The following is a 21275-nucleotide window of genomic DNA, read 5'->3' as shown; positions in this document are numbered from 1 at the left end:
AAAGCAGTAGAAGTGGATCTCAGAGGTAACATATGAGTGTTACAATTATACAAACGTTCTTTTCTCAGCAACAGTGTTTTTCCAACTGCTGAGAGAGCAGAATTCTGCTAAGTTTTGTCATGCAAAACCTAAGAAGCAGGACATCAAAAGCAAGCCCCCAAAAGTGCATTAGTGTAGACAGCCAGCATGACATTCCATCATGATAACAGAAAAACACGTGACCATTGTATAGGAAGTTGCTTGTACCTGTCTTTGTCTTTTTAACCCAGTTTTACACAGCTTTAAAACAAAAACAAAAGAGGGCACAACTTAACACAATGAGTAAGGCAGTATCTAAAAAAAAAAAGCTAGGACGGTTATTTAAATTTCCTCTTTGAAGTGGTAAAAAAGCACCTGCTAAAAATGAATGTATTCTAATTAAAATGCCCTGATCCAAGAACTATATAACTAGGTCATCACAGACTCTCCTCATAGATAATTTGGGGTCCCAAGTCTATGAAAATTGTTGGGTTTTCAAAGAGTTGTCTCACTTTTAAAGAAAAGACTGGACAGCCATTTGTCCGAAATGGTATAGGGTTTCCTGCCTGAGCAGGGGGTTGGGCTAGATGACCTTCAAGGTCCCTTCCAACTTTTGTTGTTGTTGTTGTTGTTGTTGTTAATGTTCTGCAGTTCAAAATGTAAAATCTGACTACAGGGTCATAAGCCCTTTTATGCAGATAATAATTCAACTACAAATTAATACTTTGCTTTCCTAAGTTAATATCCTAATATACTATTTTTATAACATAGTGGCTTGCTGGAATAAAAGGTCTAATTGGAGACTATACACAAGACTAGAGAAGTATTTCAGTGTTTTACCACGGCAGATCCGTTTTCTCTACTAATAAGAATAGAAGGAATAGTTGAAATCAAAACAACGGGCAGATTTTAATAATTTAATCAAACATGCGAACATAGCTTTAAAAATTTAGGATTGGCCACTGGTTTGGGAGGGGCTATGTTAAACTAATTATCACCCTTTTGTAATGTCATGTCATGGAATGTGAGAATGACTTGGAAGAGAGGCACCCAAGAGAATAGGCAACTTATCCTGCTGAAATGTGTGAAGGAAGGGGGCAAATAGCTCGTTTGGGGATGGGGGGGGGAGAACCTTCTTTATAGCCCAAGAAAAGGGACCCAGAAAGGAGGAGGAACAAATCTATTTTCAGATGTACAAGATTGATGTCAGCCTTGTAAGACAGAGCCGGTAGGAAATACGACCAGATGAGCTAACCCTACTTTATTGAAAGGCTACATTAACAGAATCTTGCAAGTTTGAAAGTGCATCCCCCCCCATTCCCTTTACAGCCCAAGAAACAAGACAAGGTTCTTTCTGAAGGGCTTGCCCCACCCTTATTCCTCCTGCAGGCTAAGACACCTTTTATCTTTCTATTCTCATGGCTGCAGTCTCTTCCTCCTCTCTCCCAAGTACATTTCCACATACTACAGGTAGCCCTGGACTTACAATTCACTTGGTGATTGTTTGAAGTTACAACGGCACTGAAAAAAGTGACTTATGACCATTTTTCACACTTATGATCTTTGCAGTACCCCCATGGTCACGTGATTTATATTTGGATGCTTGACAACTGACTCATAATATGATGGCTGCAGTGTCCCAGGGTCACGTGATCCCCTTTTGCGACCTTCTGACGATCGTGTTACTAACTAAACAACTGCAGTGATCCACTTAACAAAAGTAGCAAGAACAGTCATAAAAATGGTCATTAAAAAACTCATTTAACAAAATTTCTCACTTGGCAGCAGAAATGTTGGGCTCAGTTGTGGACATAAGTTGAGGACTACCTGTATTGCCTCTTTAAAATAGGTTCCCTCTTCTCATTACATTGGCATCCAGTGTGGTGCTTCCTCTTGCATTACTTTCACTCCCCTTCCCTTCCTAATGCTAACAAAGGAGAGGTAATGTGAGAATGACTGAAATATGAAAATGAAGAACCAAGTAATTTTATAAATGGGATATTTTATTTTACAGGCAATGTGTTTAATGGACAGGTCATTGACTGTAATAAAGGACTTATCTAAAATGTACTTTGCAGGCAATTAATTGTAATTTGTAGTTTATAGATTCAATTTTATTTTTGCCCTTTTTAGAATATGGCTTCTGGCTGATGTACATGCACATATGTACATACGCAAACATCTGGGAGATGGGAGAGAATTTCCAAGATTGGTTTCTGCTTAAACTCAGGTTGACAAAGTAGGAAGATGGGCAATGAACACAATTTTTATTTTGTATATCTACCCGCTTCTTTTTCCTTTTATGAGAGAAGTCATTTTAAATTTAGTAATTTTCATGTAAATACGGTAAAACCCGTGGTTCCAAAAAATGTTAAACCTTTTCACGTTATATAGACATTTAAAATGGCTGAGTTCATATTGCAAGCATGAAATGCAGTTCACGTAGCATATTTCAGAGCAACTGTGCCTTTCCCATTACTTTTCATTACAGAAATAGATTGTTTTGAAGAGTTGATGCATCAACCACATCTTAGTTGAAGGCAAAGGGAGGCAATAGGGTTCCTAGTGATTCAGCTTATTATTTCAGACAATCATTGCTGCAGGACTTATTACGACAAAATGTTTTGTGCGTGTTACATGCACAATGAAAATAAGCCGGAGAAGATAATACCATGCTTCTTTGTATTGTGCTTCTACTTGAAAAATATTCAATTTCTAATAAAGAATAAATGCTTTACTTTCACCCAGTGCTAACCTTTTTGTTTCTCCTCCACCTCTTTTGATAATAAAATTAGATACCACTGTCCTTTTTCTAAGGAAATATATAGGAGAAGCATATCTAATAAACCTAATTTATTCCAGTTTCTTGTTTATTTATTTATTTATTTTATTTATTTATTTTAATTCCATTTATATCCCGCCCTTCTCCGAAGACTCAGGGTGGCTTACAAGCTTAGCAGTAGCCTTCATTCTATGTATATGCCTGCTTATTAGGGCTTTCACACACACCCCAAGCGGCATTATTACAAAGTCAGCTTATTGCCCCCAACAATCTGGGTCCTCATTTTACCTACCTCGGAAGGATGGAAGGCTGAGTCAACCTTGAGCCTGGTGGGATGCGAACCTGCAATAATTGCAGGCAGCTGGTGTTACTTAAGGAGGCATTAGCCCACTGCTCCACCAAGGCTACTAACATTGACAAACTATATGGTTTTGCACTAACAAAGGAACCTAACAATAAAGGAGAATATTTGTAGCTCAGGGTTGAAATGAGGAAACCTTAATGCTCCCTGTGCTTGGTTGTTGCTTGAAGAGTTTCATTATCCAAACCAAGTAACGTCATCCGTGCTAGAGTAGCACTGAAGTTTGGGTAATGAAACATCTGCAAGAAAGCAACCAAGCTCAGAGAGCACCAAGGATCCCTCAAGGGAACCTAGGATTTGCTGCCATTAGAGCTTGCAAGCACGTATTTCAAGTTATTTAAAATCTATTTCCTATATACATTCAAAGCCCATTAATGATACTTTACAAGTTTAAATAAAATTCCATGCCTCCTCCACAAAGCAAATGATTTTACTCACATTTTGTCGAATTATCATTTGGAACAAAATGCTTGTATCAAATGGGTTGATCGCTTGGCTTAAAATATTAAAAGAATACAATTCACAGCACACTTCTTTTAGCACTATCAGCTCATCTAAGAGGTGGAGCTCTTCTCAACAGAAATGAACTGTCTTCCATTATACTTATAGCAATATGACTGTATGTCACTACAGTGTTCACAAAAATGTGTGTGATGTCCATCTTCTTAATGCTTGATTATGCAGTAGCATGACCTTCTGTACAGGTACAAATCGATTAAAATGCAGCATTATAGTGTTTTCCCCCATCCTAAAGCATAATAATCCCTTTTTTTTTGGTCACATGTCCATAAAAGTCCCGGTAATGCAGCAGTCCAGGAGGCTAAACCTGCTGCCGAATGAACAGTAGGCGAACCAGGAGACTAGGATATTTCTCTGAAACGTACTGGCTAACAATCCAACAGAGACTCATAATCGGCATTGCAGTGAGTATAGCAGAGGGGGATTATAGCAGGATATAATCATTTTCTCTGAAGCATTTGCAAAGTAGTAAAAGACTACTGTCTTTTTGTAACAGGAATATTTAACATAGGACTATAAAATCAAAATCATGTTTAAAAAACACAGGCTAAAAACAATAGGATGGTCAACCATTTTTTGCAGGTAATGTCAAGGGTGTAGTTGCGAACAGCTACAAAGAGCAGATTTCAAATTCATATTTTTTAGAACTGATGGACATATGGGAAGTAAGACTCATATTTAATATAACCTATGGAAACATTTGTAAACCAGTGTGACAATAATATAAGTATGTGAAGCCAGCCTTCTGTGCAAGCTCAGCAGGAGTATATTCCAATAAAATCAGCTTTATTGTTTGTCAACTGCAGCAACTTCATGTCTGGGTATAACTGAGAAAGCACGATTTTTATTTGACCAAATCATTTAGAGAAGGCATCAGCTAATCACTTCTACAGAAGTGAATAGCTAACACAATTTCATTTTACAGTATGATGGTGTGTCATGGTAAATGTAAACTGCCCAGAGTGTTAGAAGCTCAGCAGTATACAAATTGCTTGACAACATAAATCTAAATATATTAAATACGTTTTATGAACTAAAAAAAAACCTTACTAATGAAGCTGTAACACATTTTATGTTACTAAAAATAACTGTTCTTGACAGACTACTGAAAGGTAGCATGGAAAATGTAAATAATATATTCTATCAGCAGGATATTAGCCAATTCATTCACAAACTATGCTTATTAGTCTTCCATCTATACTATTTGTCCATCAAGCCACTGATGCAGAGTTAGTGAACAAAAGTTATAATTAAAGCAAATTCATTATTGTTGAAGAAGCAATGAGATGCTACAGTTCCACACCACATGACTACTCTTTTACCATTGAGAGCTCTGTGGGTGACGGAAGCCACTCATCAACATCCTCCTTGATAATATCCTAACAACAACAACAAACCATTATGACTTGAACAAAATGTTGACACACACACACAAACAAAAATAAAAATAAACAATGGATGAAGAGGTATCAAAGGATGTATCATTCCGTACACAGAATATTTTTAAGCCAGGGTTAAAAATAGAACAGCTATATCTGTCACTTTATTTGTTTCTATTTTCTTCTCTTCTCTCTCTCTCTCTCTCTCCTATATTCATGTTCAATTCTCCATTTAATGCTTTAGTTTAACAATAAACCACAACTTTCTATTATATCTGTCTGAATTGGAGAAAACCATGTTTTGTACAAGCCACTATTTGTCTATAAATAAGTGAAGAAGAGGGGAGACATGTGATCAAAATGTCATGTCCGTGTTAGAAAGAACATCTCTTCCCAAAGAAAGATGTGTCACCTGTGGTACTCAAGCCTTGAGGTGATTAACTCTGATTTTGATTAATTTTAAAGCAAAGTATAAATGCATAATTTCACTCTAAAATTATTTTTCCTAATATTTCCTATTTCTTTCTGAACAACAGTTGCTTCAATATGAGTTCCTGTGAAGATAAGAAAAAATTTCCTCTGAGTCTTGTTGACTCCTCATGACTTCCTTGAATTGTAGCTTCCTTGTCAATAGTGGGGAGGGGGGAATAACTTGGCACTGTCTTCTTCTGGGATGCTTTTAATCTCTAATCTAGCCTACATTCTGGGATGCCCTGGTGATCTTCCATCCAAGTACGGGTAGTACTATTCAGCCCTGATCTTGCTTAATTTCAGAGCCTAGCCAGGGACAAGTTGCTGAGATAAGTTGCTGTTAAAAGATTTTAAATGTACCAAAGTACGGCACAATTATGAAAAAGTGTGTAAGCCTCAATTTTTAACCTGACGTGAAATTAGAATTCTGCTTCAACCAAACTACAAATTAAACTTCACTATCTGATTTTAAATATAATGTACAATTATTTACTCAACTATTTGTCTTTACAGTTACTAACTTACTTATTGCTAACTTAATGGTAAGCCTTTCTTATGTTAGAAATACAGTTGCAAGAAAAAGTATGTGAACCCTTTGGGATTATGTGGTTTTTTGCATGAATTGGCCATAAAATGCGCTCTAAACGTCACGTAAGTCACAACAATAGAAAAACACAGTCTGCTTAAAATAATACTACACAAACATTAGCTGTTGTCATGTTTTAATTGACGATAAGATGGAAACATTCACAGTGCAGGGTGGAAAAAGTATGTGAACCTTTGGACTTAGTAACTGGTTGACCCTCCTTTGGCAGCAATAACCTCAACCAAACGTTTCCTGTAGTTGCAGATCAGACCTGCACAACGATCTGGAGTAATTTTGGACCACTCCTCTGCACAAAACTGTTTCAGTGTAGCAATATTCTTGGGATGTCTGGTATGAATCGCTCTCTTAAGGTCATGCCACAGCATTTCAATCAGGTTGAGGTCAGGACTCTGACTGGGCCACTCCAGAAGGCATATTCTGTTCTGTTGAAGCCACTGTTTTGTTGAATTACTTGTATGCTTTGGGTCATTGTCCTGTTGCATCACCCATCCTCTGCAGAGCTTCAGTTGGTGGACAGATGGTCGTACATTTTCCTGCAAAATGTCCTGATAAACTCTGGAATTCATTTTCCCATCAATGACAACAATCCGTCCAGGCCCTGTGGCAGAAAAGCAGCCCCAAACCATGATGCTCCCTCCGCCATGTTTTACAGTGGGGATGAGGTTTTGATGTTGGTGTGCTGTGCCTTTTTTTCTCCACACATAGTGTTGTGTGTTTTTCCCAAACAACTCAATTTTGGTTTCAACTGTCCACAGTATATTTTGCCAGTAGTGCTGTGGAACATCCAGGTGCTCTTTTGCAAACTTTAAATGTGGACAGATAAAACCAAAATTGAGTTATTTGGGAAAAACACACAACACTATGTGTGGAGAAAAAATGGCACAGCACAGCAACATCAAAACCTCATCCCCAAAGTAAAACATGGCGGAGGGAGCATCATGGTTTGGGGCTGCTTTTCTGCCTCAGGGCCTGGGCGGATTGTTGTCATTGATGGGAAAATGTATTTCAGAGTTTATCAGGACATTTTGCAGGAAAACGTACGACCATCTGTCCGCCACTGGAGCTCCGCAGAGGATGGGTGATGCAACAGGACAATGACCCAAAGCATACAAGTAATTCAACAAAACAATGGCTTCAACAGAACAGAATACACGTTCTGGAGTGGCCCAGTCAGAGTCCTGACCTCAACCCGATTGAAATGCTGTGGCATGACCTTAAGAGAGCGATTCACACCAGACATCCCAAGAATATTGCTACACTGAAACAGTTTTGTGCAGACGAGTGGTCCAAAATTACTCCAGATCGTTGTGCAGGTCTGATCTGCAACTACAGGAAACGTTTGGTTGAGGTTATTGCTGCCAAAGGAGGGTCAACCAGTTATTAAGTCCAAAGGTTCACATACTTTTTCCATCCTGCACTGTGAATGTTTCCATCTTATCTTCAATTAAAACATGACAACAGCTAATGTTTGTGTAGTATTATTTTAAGCAGACTGTGTTTTTCTATTGTTGTGATTTACGTGACGTTTAGAGCGCATTTTATGGCCAATTCATGCAAAAAACCACATAATCCCAAAGGGTTCACATACTTTTTCTTGCAACTGTACATCAATTTTAGTATAGCAAATAAAGCTAACATACAAATGTTTTAAAAGTGGAACAAGATACATTGTACTGTCTTAACTTTTATTTTAAGTGTTCCAATAATATTTCTAAAGAAAATAGTTTAGGCATACATGTGCCACAATTAAACATATCTATTCTTGTATTACTTACTAATGTTATCATGTAAATTAATATGTTCATTTACTTTACAAGATACTTACTAGACCATTGCTTTGCTCCCTGGACAAATTCGGTTTTAGTGATGGACGGGAGGTGAGATGAGAACTGCCAGGGTAATACCTTGGCATGTAAACATATGGGGCAAAGAATGGCTATGGAAAGAAACATGTAACAAAAAGGGACCATTACAAAAATCAAAAGAACGTAATTCAACAAATGCTAATTTAAAAATGTAAAACAAAGGTTTAGTTTTTTGGGGTAATCAGGCAGTCATATTTTGAAATGATCAAAATGTGAAATAACTAGTTACCTACCCCATTTGAAATCAACAGGAAAGTTTCATATAGGTTCAATGACAGACAAACATTAAAATAATGAAACATTTTTATAATGAATGATAACATATTCATAGCTTCAACAGAAAACTTTTAATACAGTTTAGAACTGCTAAAAAGTAATATAATAATGTAAATCACTTTTGTTCCTTTCCAATGGTAGCATTATTTCTAGAAGCAAATCTGACTGAAACCATGGTTAAGTATTTTGGAATCACTCCAGAAGATCTCTTATAAAGTGAGAATCCATGCAGTAATTTGTATTTAATTTTTACACCAATTTCAGAACTGTATGTCATTTCCTATTGGATAAAAAATTGCCTACCTTGTATACCCCTTTAAAATTAACCCATCTTGGAAATTATTATTTGAATCTGGACTTACATAGTAAAATTCCTAAATTTAAAAGTGTGATACTATAGATATTATCTCTCAGTAGGTCCTGTTTGGTCCTACAAGATTGCAGGTTTAATTTTAGAGTGCATTAGAAGTTGAATTAGATTCCATTAGAATACAAGCTGATAAAAAATGAATTTGCATATATTCACTGCATTTCAATGCTGAAATACAAATAAGCATTTTGTCCATGCATACAACTTTTCAGAGAATAGGCAATCAACCCAGGAAGTCCTACAATTCATCAAAATGAAATTAAAAACCAGAATGAACGCCAGTTATATAACCAAAAGCTATAGTGACTTCTTGGTCTGACTGTTTACACCTTGAAAAGTGTCAATGGGCAGTTATATGCTTATTAATGTTTAGTTCATTTTAATCGGGCAGCTGAATTGTTTAAACTAATAACTTTATTCGATCCATTTTTCAAAGATGTTAAATATATTACACAAATAACATGCTGAGTTTTTGAGAAAGTTCATGACACTTAAACAAGTACCATGAGTCTATAATTATATACATGGATAGTTTAATAATCACTTTAACCTATGCTTGACTTTAAGATAAAGAGGGCTTCTTTTCTGCAGGGCTAATTAAATCTGCAAATCTTAAACTTTTGTTCATTTAACTGCCTATTGATAATATGAAAATATTAATTTCTACACATGCTTGCACTATGGCACTATTTATCAAATACAATCAGGAGATGTCTATCGTTACTACCTTTCTTCTGCTAAGATATCAGATTTCTAATCAGGTATGACACCCAAACTAAATAAAACTCAGTGCAAATTTTAAACTGCTATTGTTTCTTACTCTGTTATAAAAAGGATGCTGAGGTCCTGTCATTCCACTGTAGTAGCTGCTATGGGGCTGTGGCGACACAACTCCTCCATTGAAAGGTCCATTAAAAGAATGGGTTGAAGAGCAGGCTGATGATGGCTGACTAAATACTGATGATGCTCTGGGAGCCGCATCTTGTATAGGCATTGCAGGATATGGAATTGCTGCAATATTAATTTGGTCTCTTGCAGCCCGGACATCTGAAATATTCAATGCACCAGTGTAATAGTCAGAACAGTTACAACTAATCAACCGATAAACGCAAAGTGAAAGAATGGATTAATCTGAAATCAAATTTCTCACATTCTATTTTTAAAATATAAAACTAAAACAAAATTATAGAATTCCTGAAAAATTACAGTTAACAGTTTGTAGGTACAAATAAGATACATGACCTTTTCTGTTTTGTTGCTTAATGCCATGGAGATTCTTAAGAGGAATCTTTTACTTGAGAAAACCCACAGTCAATTTCTTTACAATTTTTTTTTCTACATTATCAGTATGTAAGATTTTACATAGTAACTACTAGGGCTACATGAACTACATGCAAGTACGAGACCCCAATTGCTTCACAAAGTAACGGATGCATCTCTCCAAAGTGAATAGTAAGTAATAGGAGATAAGAAAACAACTAAAATGTAAGATACCTACATCATTAATTATTGGAAGGATAATTGCAAATAATGATTGCATATAGAGTTGCTCATATATTTCAGAAAAGTTTTGGGGAACTTAGAATAAGTGTTTTGTTGGTAATATTAAATCATTTATTGTGCAGTTAATTGTTGACATATTACCTGCAATAATTTCTCGCAGTTTGGGATCAAGATTCACTGTACATGGTAAAAACGTTTTTACATCTCGTGCTATAAGGACTGGAGTTCGTGATGATAAAAATACTTCAAAATTTCGAATATCACCATCAATTTCTAGTAAAGGTTCAACATCTTTAGTTGTTGGAATATTCTTTGAAATTCTAAAGAGAGCAAAGGAAGTTCCAGATTAGAAAACCTTGTCTAATATGTTCTACATATATGGTGTCTTTTAAATCTGACTAAAGACGTTCATTTCAGAATTCTTGTTTTCCTGTCCTGATATTTTAAAAATTATATTTGAAATTATAAACAACTACACATGTAAAACCAAGTTATCTATAAATTGAAACTACAAACAGAGCAAAAAAAAATTCTACATCATCTATGCAATCATGGCTAAAATTAGTACAAATATAATTAAGTCAGAGAACAAAGAGTTAAATGTGTCAACCATCTGATTTTTGTCAAACTAGAGTCCAAAAAGAAAAGGAGCTAAAGACTTTAAATGAAAAACCACAGCTGAGAAGTCACATGAAGCAAATTAGCTGAATTTTAATGCCAGCTCTGCTTAAAACTGAATGTGAATAGTGTTCTGTGTATGTCAAACAATGCTTCTGTTCAGAAGCCAATAGCCTACGGATGGTTTATACATCAAAAACTCTACTCTAACCTTTTGAGTTTAATACATTAAGCTATTCTGCTAAAAGATATTAATGTAAATTACCAAGTTTTGTTAAAAAAAGGGCCACTTCTGGAAAAAAAAAGTACCACAATCAACCAAGAGATACTTATAAAGGGATTTAGAGCTGACCTTGGGAAAATATGAGTAAGCTGTTAAGGAAGAAAGGAAAGGAACCATTAGGGAGGACTTGGAGAGATTACACAGTCCAGAGCTTGAAGAAAATATGAGAAAGAAACTCAAAATAAATCTACCTTGGTTTTGTTTAATATAATATGGGGCATAATGAGACCTGAATAACCTTTCACGAGTCTATTAATATACACTACAACCACAAAGCAGCATTCCTAGAATTCTTGTAGTGTCAAGGGTGAAATTTCAACTAACCAAGTGTATCACGGAAAGGTGAGTACAAATTCATCCCAAAACTTTTAATGATGTCATCAAAGCACAAAATGAAAGTATGAATGGGCAAGGTATGTCGTACGCAAGCATAACACAGAGGAGCCTGAAAAATGACATACTTGTGGCCCTGCAATTTTAGAGGCTTGCAAGATCCTATGAGATGGAGAGAGAAAAAAAAGAGAAAAACTATGGATCCAGGTGGAACACTAGCAATGGCTATATGTAACACAAATACTTGATATTGTTGCTTCAGGCGAATCTTCATGAATGAATACAACTGAACTACTTAAGTATTTACCAACCTCAAACTTCTGAGAATAAAAAAAAAATAAGAATAGAAGAAAATTATGAACTTCACACAAGATGAACTTCTACACAGTGTCTGAAAACTGTCTAAATAGAAGACCAAGATAATGCCCCACCTATAACCCCAATTATTGGACAGTTATGGATATATTCCATCATATCAAATGCACACTACAGCCTGCAAAAACCTACCAAACAGGCTTGAAATCTCTTGATACATTTGACAGGTCAAAGGTAGTCACCGTAGGGAAACACGGAATTAAATTTAACTGAGGCTATAGGATATTCATCTGCTGCAGAGTTTCCATAATGGTAGAAGAAACTCTGTAGTCAGTTATCAAATATTGGAAAATAAGAGAATGGGCCTAAAGCCATGGGTAAATTAAGAATGCTAGTTACTGCAAAGTAAAAAACTAGTTATCAGTAGACTAAAAGGAAAGATTAAGGATATGATGAAATAAAATAAGTAAAATGCATTTTGTGCTACACTGTTCAGAAAAAGTCAATTTTAGAAATTCAGTACATACAATATGGCACAAAAATTAAGTAAATTAGATAGTTATCAGAATATCTGCAAGGTAGGAATTAATGTGAGAAATGTTATAAAAGGTAAAGGTTCCCCGCACATGCGTGCTAGTCGTTTCCGACTCTAGGGGCCGGTGCTCATCTCCGTTTCAAAGCCGAAGAGCCAGCGCTTGTCCGAGGACGTCTCCGTGGTCATGTGGCCGGCATGACTAGACGCCAAAGGCGCACGGAACACTGTTACCTTCCCACCGGAGTGGTCCCTATTTTTCTACTTGCATTTTTACGTGCTTTCGAACTGCTAGGTTGGCAGAAGCTGGGACGAGTAACAGGCGCTCACTCTGTTACGCGGCGCTCGGGATTCGACCCGCCAAACTGCCGACCTTCCGATCGACAAGCTCAGCGTCCTAACCCACTGAGCCACCGCGTCCCCTCCACTAAAGAATACTAGAATATAAAAAGAAGAAAAAGTAAAATAGCCCTTCTGTATTATATTGTACTGTATAATGCATCGTATTGCATTATATATACATATACATACACGCACACACATGCATATTATTTCTGGTGGCCAAATTAAACAATTTGTGAAAACTGGCTATGTTGGATCTACTTGAGGAAGAGACAGTGATGAACAACAACAAAAAAAGAATTTAAAAAGTACACCTCCAAATATCAGTGTCTCAATTTTCAGACAGAGAGTATAATTTCAACATAACAAATGGGAAAGCAAAACCAGAGTTTTAAATAAAAGCAGCAAGAGGCCTTCTATTTTTATGCCAGGACAAAGTAACACAATGTGACCCACAAGAAACAAAGTTGAGGCTTAGACCCCTCAGAAATGCTGCAGCAAGAACTGAACTAACCAGCTCATGCTAAAAACCCTTCAATATGATTTGAGTTGATGCTGTTCACCAGGGAGGAAGGAATCAAATTTGTGAGTTACTGATCACCAATGTGAGAAACTGATTACAGGAGTCAGGAAATATTTGGCTGCAGTTATTGCAGCTAAAGGTGGTATAAACAGTTACTGAGACTAAGGGGTGATTATTTTTCCACACTGGCATGCTGCAGGATTGGATTACTTTTTAATGAGATTAAATGAAGCAAGCTTCTAACTCACTTTATATATCACGAGAATTCAAACATTCAGTGGCAAAGACATGCAAAAAATGGTGAATAGTTTTTCACTGAATTGTACACATGGTTTGGAATTATATTGTTTTATTATAAAGTAACCTGAGGGCAAGGAGCAAAAACAAAAATAAGATAAAAGAAAAAAATTGCCCTCAGGTTTTATATCAGGTTATAAAATATGGCACATATCAATAAAATTCATTAAATCTCCCTGCTCGTTAAATAATTGTCCCTGAGAGTATTTCTTAATAGAAAATAAGTAAATAATCCAAAATTCCAAACAGTTTAGGTTGTGTCCACGCTGTTTAAATCATATTAAAATTATGTTAATAAAATTCATGCACTTTCCATATCTCAATAGTTAAACAGAAAACTGATTAAGTTATCTAAAAAAATAGAAAACCACTACCACCATCTACTGGAAAGCAACTCATGATATCTTGTCCACATGTTCTCTTTTTTAAAAGGTATGCTAAAAATCTAAAAAAAAACCCCCAATTTACATAGATGCATAATTATTACATTTCTAAATACAACATTGCAAAAGTAGAGAAAAAATACTTAAATTTTCATTTCAGCATTTTCTGTTATGTATACATTAACAACAGCAGCAAAAAAAAATCTGGGACAGAAGCTTTTAACTGAACACATAATTGCAGCAAAATTACAATAATTGTCCCAATTAAAGTAACCCTAAATGAATAGTTTGTCATCTTAATGTTCCAATAGTTTATATAAGGAACTACTTAATTAAATGAAATTGCTTTCTAATGTTAGTATCCAGTGTCATTTGTTAAAAGTTGAACAATTTACAAAATAATTTAACAAAAGCAACTTCACTAAACACCAAGAACCAACATTCTTTTTTATAGATGAATAAGGCATATATATGTATCCTCAAATTACTGTAAAAATGAGGCTTTTATGGAAAAATGAACTTTAAATCTGGTGCTAAAAATTCTTCTGATCTTATACTGATTCATATTTAATAAATGTGATATATTTAAGCTATGCCTTATTAGTGTAATCCCTTTTCAAATTATAATAAATCAACAGGTTCCATTTGAATTAGAAATATTACAATTTAAAACCTTATTCAACAGCTAACAGAACATAAGGGACATGTATAAAAACAGCAAGTACCTTTTTTTGGTTGACACGCACATGAATGCATACACACACAGACACACACACAAACTTATAGATATATGTATCCTGTCTTTCAGGATCAAACTTTCTGAAAGCCAATTAAAAATAAAGGAGCAAACCAGAAATCCAAACAGTTTAATACTAATTGTTTTGTAATGGAAACATAAAAAAATGATAAATATAATAAAATCTGCCTCTGAAGTCATTTTCCTGATAAATTACATGGCAAACATCATAAGGTTGCACCAAACATCTTAATGAATACATTGTTATTGTGAAAGCAATAATCAACAACTTCTCTAAAGTTGCTCAGATTGCTCAATCTGGCTTACTTCAAGTGGGTGTTTGTTTTCAACATCAAAAATAATGATGTCACCTAAGAGTTAATTATGTAATATTATTAAGAAGCAAAGACAACTTTGTGCTCCATATTAAATACAAGTGCCACTTTATGACTGGCGCTGGGCAGAACATTTTCATAGAGTTTCAAGCTCCTTATGACAAAAATAAATCACGTAGAAATATTCATTTCATAAGGGTCAGAGTGGGCTCCTAAACAGCTCCTTCCTCAATTTTGGCTTAGCCCTAAATTCAAGATGGACTTCTACTATTTCACTTATACTGATAAAGAGAAAAATAACAGAATGTTCCAGGACAAATTCAGATTATTGCAAACAGAAATAATGCAAATACAATACAAACTTTTAGTTAGCCAGTAGCCTGATACTCTCCTGAAGCTTTATATTCCAAAATATTTTTGTAGATTTTTATTTTCCAAATATGGTGCTATTGTTATAAACATTAAAATAGATCTGTGGAGCTACAATCTTAGTCAGCCATGAAGCTTACTGGGTGACACTAAGCCAAAATTTTATCTCTCAGCCTAACCACTAATATGTGAGTATATTCTACCACAGTTTCTTGGATAAAAGGCAGAACATAAATAAATAAAATAAAAATCTGTGAAATGAAAACATGAAAACACCAACTGTTTCCACTGCTCAGAATCTCAAAACCTTAAATGTCACGCAGATAAATGTAGATGACATTTAAATGTTTGGTAAATGAAATAGTGTCTCATATATTCCTTAACTGTTCATGAAATATGATGGGTAACAAAAGCCATAATAATCCAGCAACATAAAATTAATGTATTAGCCATCTGTTAACTAAATCACATGCTTCAAAAGTTATCTCAAAACTGACGAATCTTCTAATGTAATCACTGGGCCTCAGTAATCACTCAGTGGGACAGAATGCCACAGGCCGTTTGAATCTAACCCAGAATAGGGAAACAGCCCAGAATGCTCCCCAAATTATAAATGAACTTGTTTCACCTTAAGATTTTCAATTTGTGGTTTCCTTGAGTTGTGACATTGAATCTGCATAAGACATGTCTGTCAGCATCAATATTTGTTGAGTAAACTGTTTTTTAAAGATACACATATTGAAGTGAATTATACATTAACTTGCTGGAGATGGGGAAATATTACAATTCCATATAGAAAGGACTATATTTCAGAGATAAGTGATTTAGTAATTTTGAAAAAAAATGTATCTTTTCTATTAATAAGAAAATGTCACATTATCACTCTCTTTGGGGGGGAAATTGCACAGGCTTGGGGAACATTGAAAGTTTAGTTTTCTATTTTAAAGAATTACAAATCAGGTGAACTTGGGATAGATACGCAGTTACAGATTCTTTGCTTTTTATGTGTTTATGTATTATCCATTTTTCCTTCTTCAGTGATTGTTCATTTTTATTTTATGTATTTTTGTTTGAAATGGATTAATAAAAACTATCCAAAAAAATTTTTTTTAAAAAAGATCTGAGATTAACCACACACTTTCTATCAAATTTGTAACAGTATTACATGAAAGGCTTCTTAATAAAAATAACCAATTATAGTACTGCCATCTACTGGAAGAAGAACACTAGTTACAATATTTAAAAGATAAATGGGATACTGATTATTCATATTTATTTTAAAGTAAGTTTCTTTCAATTCAATGGAATCTTCTGAACAGGTATGAATTGGACAGTACTGTATCTGTATTGCAAAAAGCCCTACTTAAAATGACAGTTTCCCAGCAATGAAAGTAATGCAATTGACTCCTATCACAAAAGAGCAAATACTATTAGTTACATTTTGGAAGCCTGTTTTAATGGCTCTGTAACTGTCCCATCTAACCACATTATTTTCTTAACCTGTCAACATGTTTTTAACCTCTGCTAGAGAAAAAAAAACAAGCTCCATCTAAAGATATCTCCTTTTGCAGAACGAGAACTGTTAGCCACCAAAATTATTAAGAAAATCCTGTTTGTTTCAGTAGAAAACTCATGTTAATGACACATAAATTGCTTGAGCCTACTGAAAATTAATTTTGAGTACATAAATCAAGAAATTACCTGATCAATTTCTATAAAGTTGGTATAAATATCTATCTCTTACCTTCTGAAGCTATAACAACAATTTTCACTGTTAATTCTGAGAAAACTTTGTGTGGTTGTAATTTGATATAAACTATAACAAAATATCAACTAATGGTATCAATACATTTAAATGAAATAATCTGTATAAACAGGCATTTTTCAAGCTTTGCCAGTTGAGTCATACTAAATATTATGTTAAACATTTAATTTGGAAATGACCAGCTTCTTTTGTTAATACTATGAATTAACCATTTCTTATTTTTCATAAGCCTCAGTGTCCCTCAGAAGGTAAGAAAAAATGCAGAAAGGGACACAAAGACTTAAAACAATTTCTCTAGCCGAAAAAAAGTTAACATGTGTGTTTTTTAATTTAAAGTGAAGGCAGAAAGTGTATAAAATTATACATGGTATGGAGAAAGTAAATAAATGATTCTTTCTTTTCTACTATACCAGAATTGAGTCAATTGATTAATGACAACAGAGAGGAAAAAAAGAGCCCCCAAAAGCAATAGTTAAAAGACTTAATAAGAGTTGCCAATCTGGGCAACATTTTATCGGGTCCAGGTACCAGTGGCTACCAGCATGATTTTATGTGTTAATATCAGTAGCAATATGCCTCTGAATACAACTTCCCAGCTAATAAAGTCTAGATGGTTCTCCTGTACCTATATAAGGTTCTTCTGATAAAATGGACTAAATAAGCCTTAGTTTTATTCAGCATGGCTACTTTTTAAATTCTTAACACATCACACATCAGTCGATCCTAAAGCAAATCAACCCCGATTGCTCTTTGGAAGGAGAGGTACTGAAGCTGAAGCTCAAATTCTTTGGCCACTAAAGGAGAAGAGAGAAATCACTGGACGAGACCCTGTTTGTTAGGAACGATTGAGAGTAAAAGGAGAAGGGGACGGCAGTGTCAAGTCCCGCCGGCCTCCCGTCCGCTCGGGCCTCGACATTGCCTCCGTCGAGCCCCGGACTCCCGGATGGTGGGCGTGGCTTCGTCTGCCGCCGCAGCGTGCCGCCGCAGCCCCGCTGAGCAGCTGACCGGCTCCCAGCTGATCAGCGCGCCCGCTCTCTCACGGCCGGACTCCGGACCCTCGTTTGGTTCTTGCAGAGCGCGCCGCCGCAGCCCCGCCGAGCAGCTGGCCGGTGCAGCAACAGGCTGAACCAAGCGGGCAGTTGGACTCGCCCCAGCAGTTGGACTCGCCCCAGCAAACTGCGGAGGGGTGTGTGGCTGTGCCCGTTTTGCCACCCTCTGTTACTGGACTCGGGGGGAGTTTAACGTCCGCAACGCCAGCACGGACTGGGGCGCGTGAGGGAGCGGAAGGACAGAACTCACCTGGGAGGGGGCTTGACGGGCTGCAGCAGTGCACACGGTGGGTGGTGGCTATGCACGGTGATGGGTGGGGCGTTTATGGGGAGGTGGGCGGATGCCGGTTTGCTTTGAAGGGGTGGGGTTAGGGTGTGGTAACATGATAAAAGAGCGTTGAGGCTAGGTGCCTCAACGCTGACTTTACCGCGGTTTGATTTGTGGAAGAAATAAACCTGGTCACCCCTTCCTTTTGGAGTGCTTTTGTTTCTTGACAGAGGACGTTGTGACAGGCAGAGGATGAGATGGTCATGCAATTTGGGCAAACTCTTGGGAGACAGTGGAAGACCACCACCACACGCATACGTGGGTCCTTCTGAGCAGCTAGGTGGTGAGCAGGTTCAAGGGGCAGAGGGGGAGGCGGAAGCCTGCTTCCCACAGGTGTACGCCAACCTAGCAGAGGTTTTTGACGAGAAAGAGTGTGACGCTCTGCCTCCTCACCGTGTGACGGACTGCGCCATCGAGCTCGAGCCGGGCGTAAAGCTGCCAAAACCGCGCATGTACGCTTTGACGCCTCGCGAGATGCAGGAGCTACGCCGTTATATCGACAAAAATCTCGCGACGGGGTTCATCCAACCTGCCCGATCCAAGATAGCAGCGCCAATACTGTTCCGGGAGAAGAAGGATGGCACGCTTCGCTTGTGTGTCGACTTCCGAGGCGTCAACGCGGTCTGCGTCGAACACCTATATCCGCTTCCACTCATGAAAGATCTTCTGGCACACTTGTCGACGGGACGCATCTTCACGAAGCTAGATTTACGGGAGGCGTATTATCGGGTGCGGATCAGAGCTGGGGATGAGTGGAAAACAGCGTTTAACTGTCCGTTGGGCAGTTTCCAGTTCCGAGTCATGCCGTTTGGACTTCAGGGGGCCCCAGCCGTCTTTATGCAGATGATAAACCAGGTGCTCCACAAGTACCTGTACCGCGGGGTGCTAGTGTACCTGGATGACATTTTGATATATACTAAGACTATGGAGGAGCATATCGCCCTCGTGCGCCAGGTGCTACGGAAGCTGCTGGCTGCCCGTCTCTATGTGAAGCTCACTAAATGCGAGTTCCACAAGACGAGGCTGGATTATCTGGGGTATCGAGTGTCTGCAAGCGGCATAGAGATGGACCCTCGCAAAGTGGAAGCCGTTCTGCAATGGCAAGCGCCGCGGACGCGGAAACAGCTGCAGAGTTTTTTGGGGTTCGCGAACTTTTACCGCCAGTTCATCCCAGGTTTTGCAGCGACAGCCCTGCCGCTGACGGACCTGTTGCGGACGCGACAATCCGGGGAGAAACCACGTCCAGGGTTGAAGCTGGCGTGGACCACCACGTGTCAACGGGCGTTCGAGACTCTGAAGGCCCTGTTTGCTAAGGAGCCGGTGTTGGTACATCCCGATCCCGACCGTCCGTATGTGGTCCAAGTTGACGCTAGTGATGTCGCGGTAGGGGCTGTGCTGTTGCAACGGAGTACGGAGGGCGTGCTGCAACCATGTGCCTACTCCTCCAAAAAACTGTCGTCGACGGAACGCTCGTGGGCAATTTGGGAGAAGGAGGCGTTCGCCGTGCGCACGGCCTTGGAGACGTGGCGACATCTACTGGAGGGGGCTGTCCATCTCTTCGAGGTCTGGACAGACCACAAAAACTTGGGAGGTCCTGCAGTCCCTGAGGAAACTGGCACCCAAGCACGTCAGATGGGCTCTCTTTTTCCGGCAATTTAATTTCGTCCTGAAGTACGTACCGGGGGGGCGGAACTTTCTTGCTGATGCACTCTCACGGCTGCCGCAATACGACACCAAACGAGAAGCAGTTGTACAAGAGCTCATCCCGCCTAGTGCATCCCCGAGTGCGACCCAGGCAATCTGCAGCGTGGGGGACGATTTGTCCCGTGCCATTGATGAGGACTTAGCTACAGACACTTGGCTGAAGGAGCATCCTGGTCTTCTAACTATGCGCGACGGCTTGGCCTGGCACGGGGATAAGCTGTATGTGCCTCAGGCACTACGCCCCGCCATTCTGCGCCGATGTCACGATGCCAGGCAGGCCGGTCACTTCAGCTTCCTGAAAACTTTACACTTGGCACGCCATCAATTCTGGTGGCCGTGCATGAAGGCGGACGTGGAACACCACGTCCAGGGCTGTCACGTATGCGCCACAGTAAAACCCCGTGTCGGGAAGCCGTTAGGTCTGCTACAGACAGTTTCGGACCCTGTACGACCATGGCAAGACATTGCCATGGACTTCATTGTCGGGTTGCCCGAAAGCAGGGGTTACACGGTAATCTGGACAGTCATCGACCTTTTTTCCAGACAGGCGCACTTCGTTCCCTGCAAGGGGCTGCCGTCCGCCAAACGGCTGGCACGACTGTTTCTGACCCATATCTATTGGCTGCATGGGGTCCCCCGACGGATTATTTCGGACCGCGGGGTCCAGTTTACAGCACAGTTTTGGCGGGAGTTTCTACGACACATCGGCTCTACCCAAGGCCTCAGCTCCGATTACCACCCAAGCACTAACGGGGCCGCTGAAAGGGCCAACGCCACGGTGGAAAGGTTCCTCAGGAGTTATGTGCCGTACCAGCAAACAGACTGGGCAGACCTCCTGGTATTTGCTGAAGTCGCCCACAATAACGCCGTGCATAGCAGCACGGGATTGACACCATTCCAGGTGGTGGCGGGGTATGATTTCGTCCCTGTCCCGGAGTGTGGACAGGGATCGGCGACACCCACCGGGCTTGGGGAGTGGATGCACCAATTAGGGGCCGCCTGGAAAATCGCTAGGGAGGCGATGGTGAAAGCCCAGGCACGGGTGAAGGAGCAGGCAGACAGGAAAAGGGAGCCCTTCGACACCCCCAAGGTCGGGCAGTGGGTGTATCTGTCAACCAAATATTTGCACTTACGGGTACCAAGCAGGAAGCTAGGCCCCAAGTTCCTTGGCCCTTTCCAAGTGATTCAAGTGATCAACCCCGTGACCGTCCG

General features: G+C 38.7%; 1 protein-coding gene across 2 annotated transcripts in view; it reads right to left on the bottom strand.

The window, feature by feature from the left end:
* The window catches only part of KIDINS220 (kinase D interacting substrate 220), a 72049-nt gene that overhangs the window by 8349 nt on the left and 42425 nt on the right, over window positions 1-21275 (bottom strand). For both annotated transcript variants that reach the window (XM_083349186.1, XM_083349187.1), the window contains exons 23-25: window positions 10293-10471; window positions 9469-9695; window positions 7963-8073 (exon numbers count right to left, since the gene is read on the bottom strand). In XM_083349186.1, the coding sequence (XP_083205312.1) occupies window positions 7963-8073; window positions 9469-9695; window positions 10293-10471 (517 nt within the window). The remainder of the gene's footprint in view (window positions 1-7962; window positions 8074-9468; window positions 9696-10292; window positions 10472-21275) is intronic.

Source organism: Vipera ursinii (assembly GCF_947247035.1).
Source record: "Vipera ursinii genome assembly, chromosome: 1".
In the NCBI taxonomy this organism is placed as follows: Eukaryota; Metazoa; Chordata; class Lepidosauria; order Squamata; family Viperidae; genus Vipera; species Vipera ursinii.
This window is presented reverse-complemented; position numbering and strand designations above follow the sequence as displayed.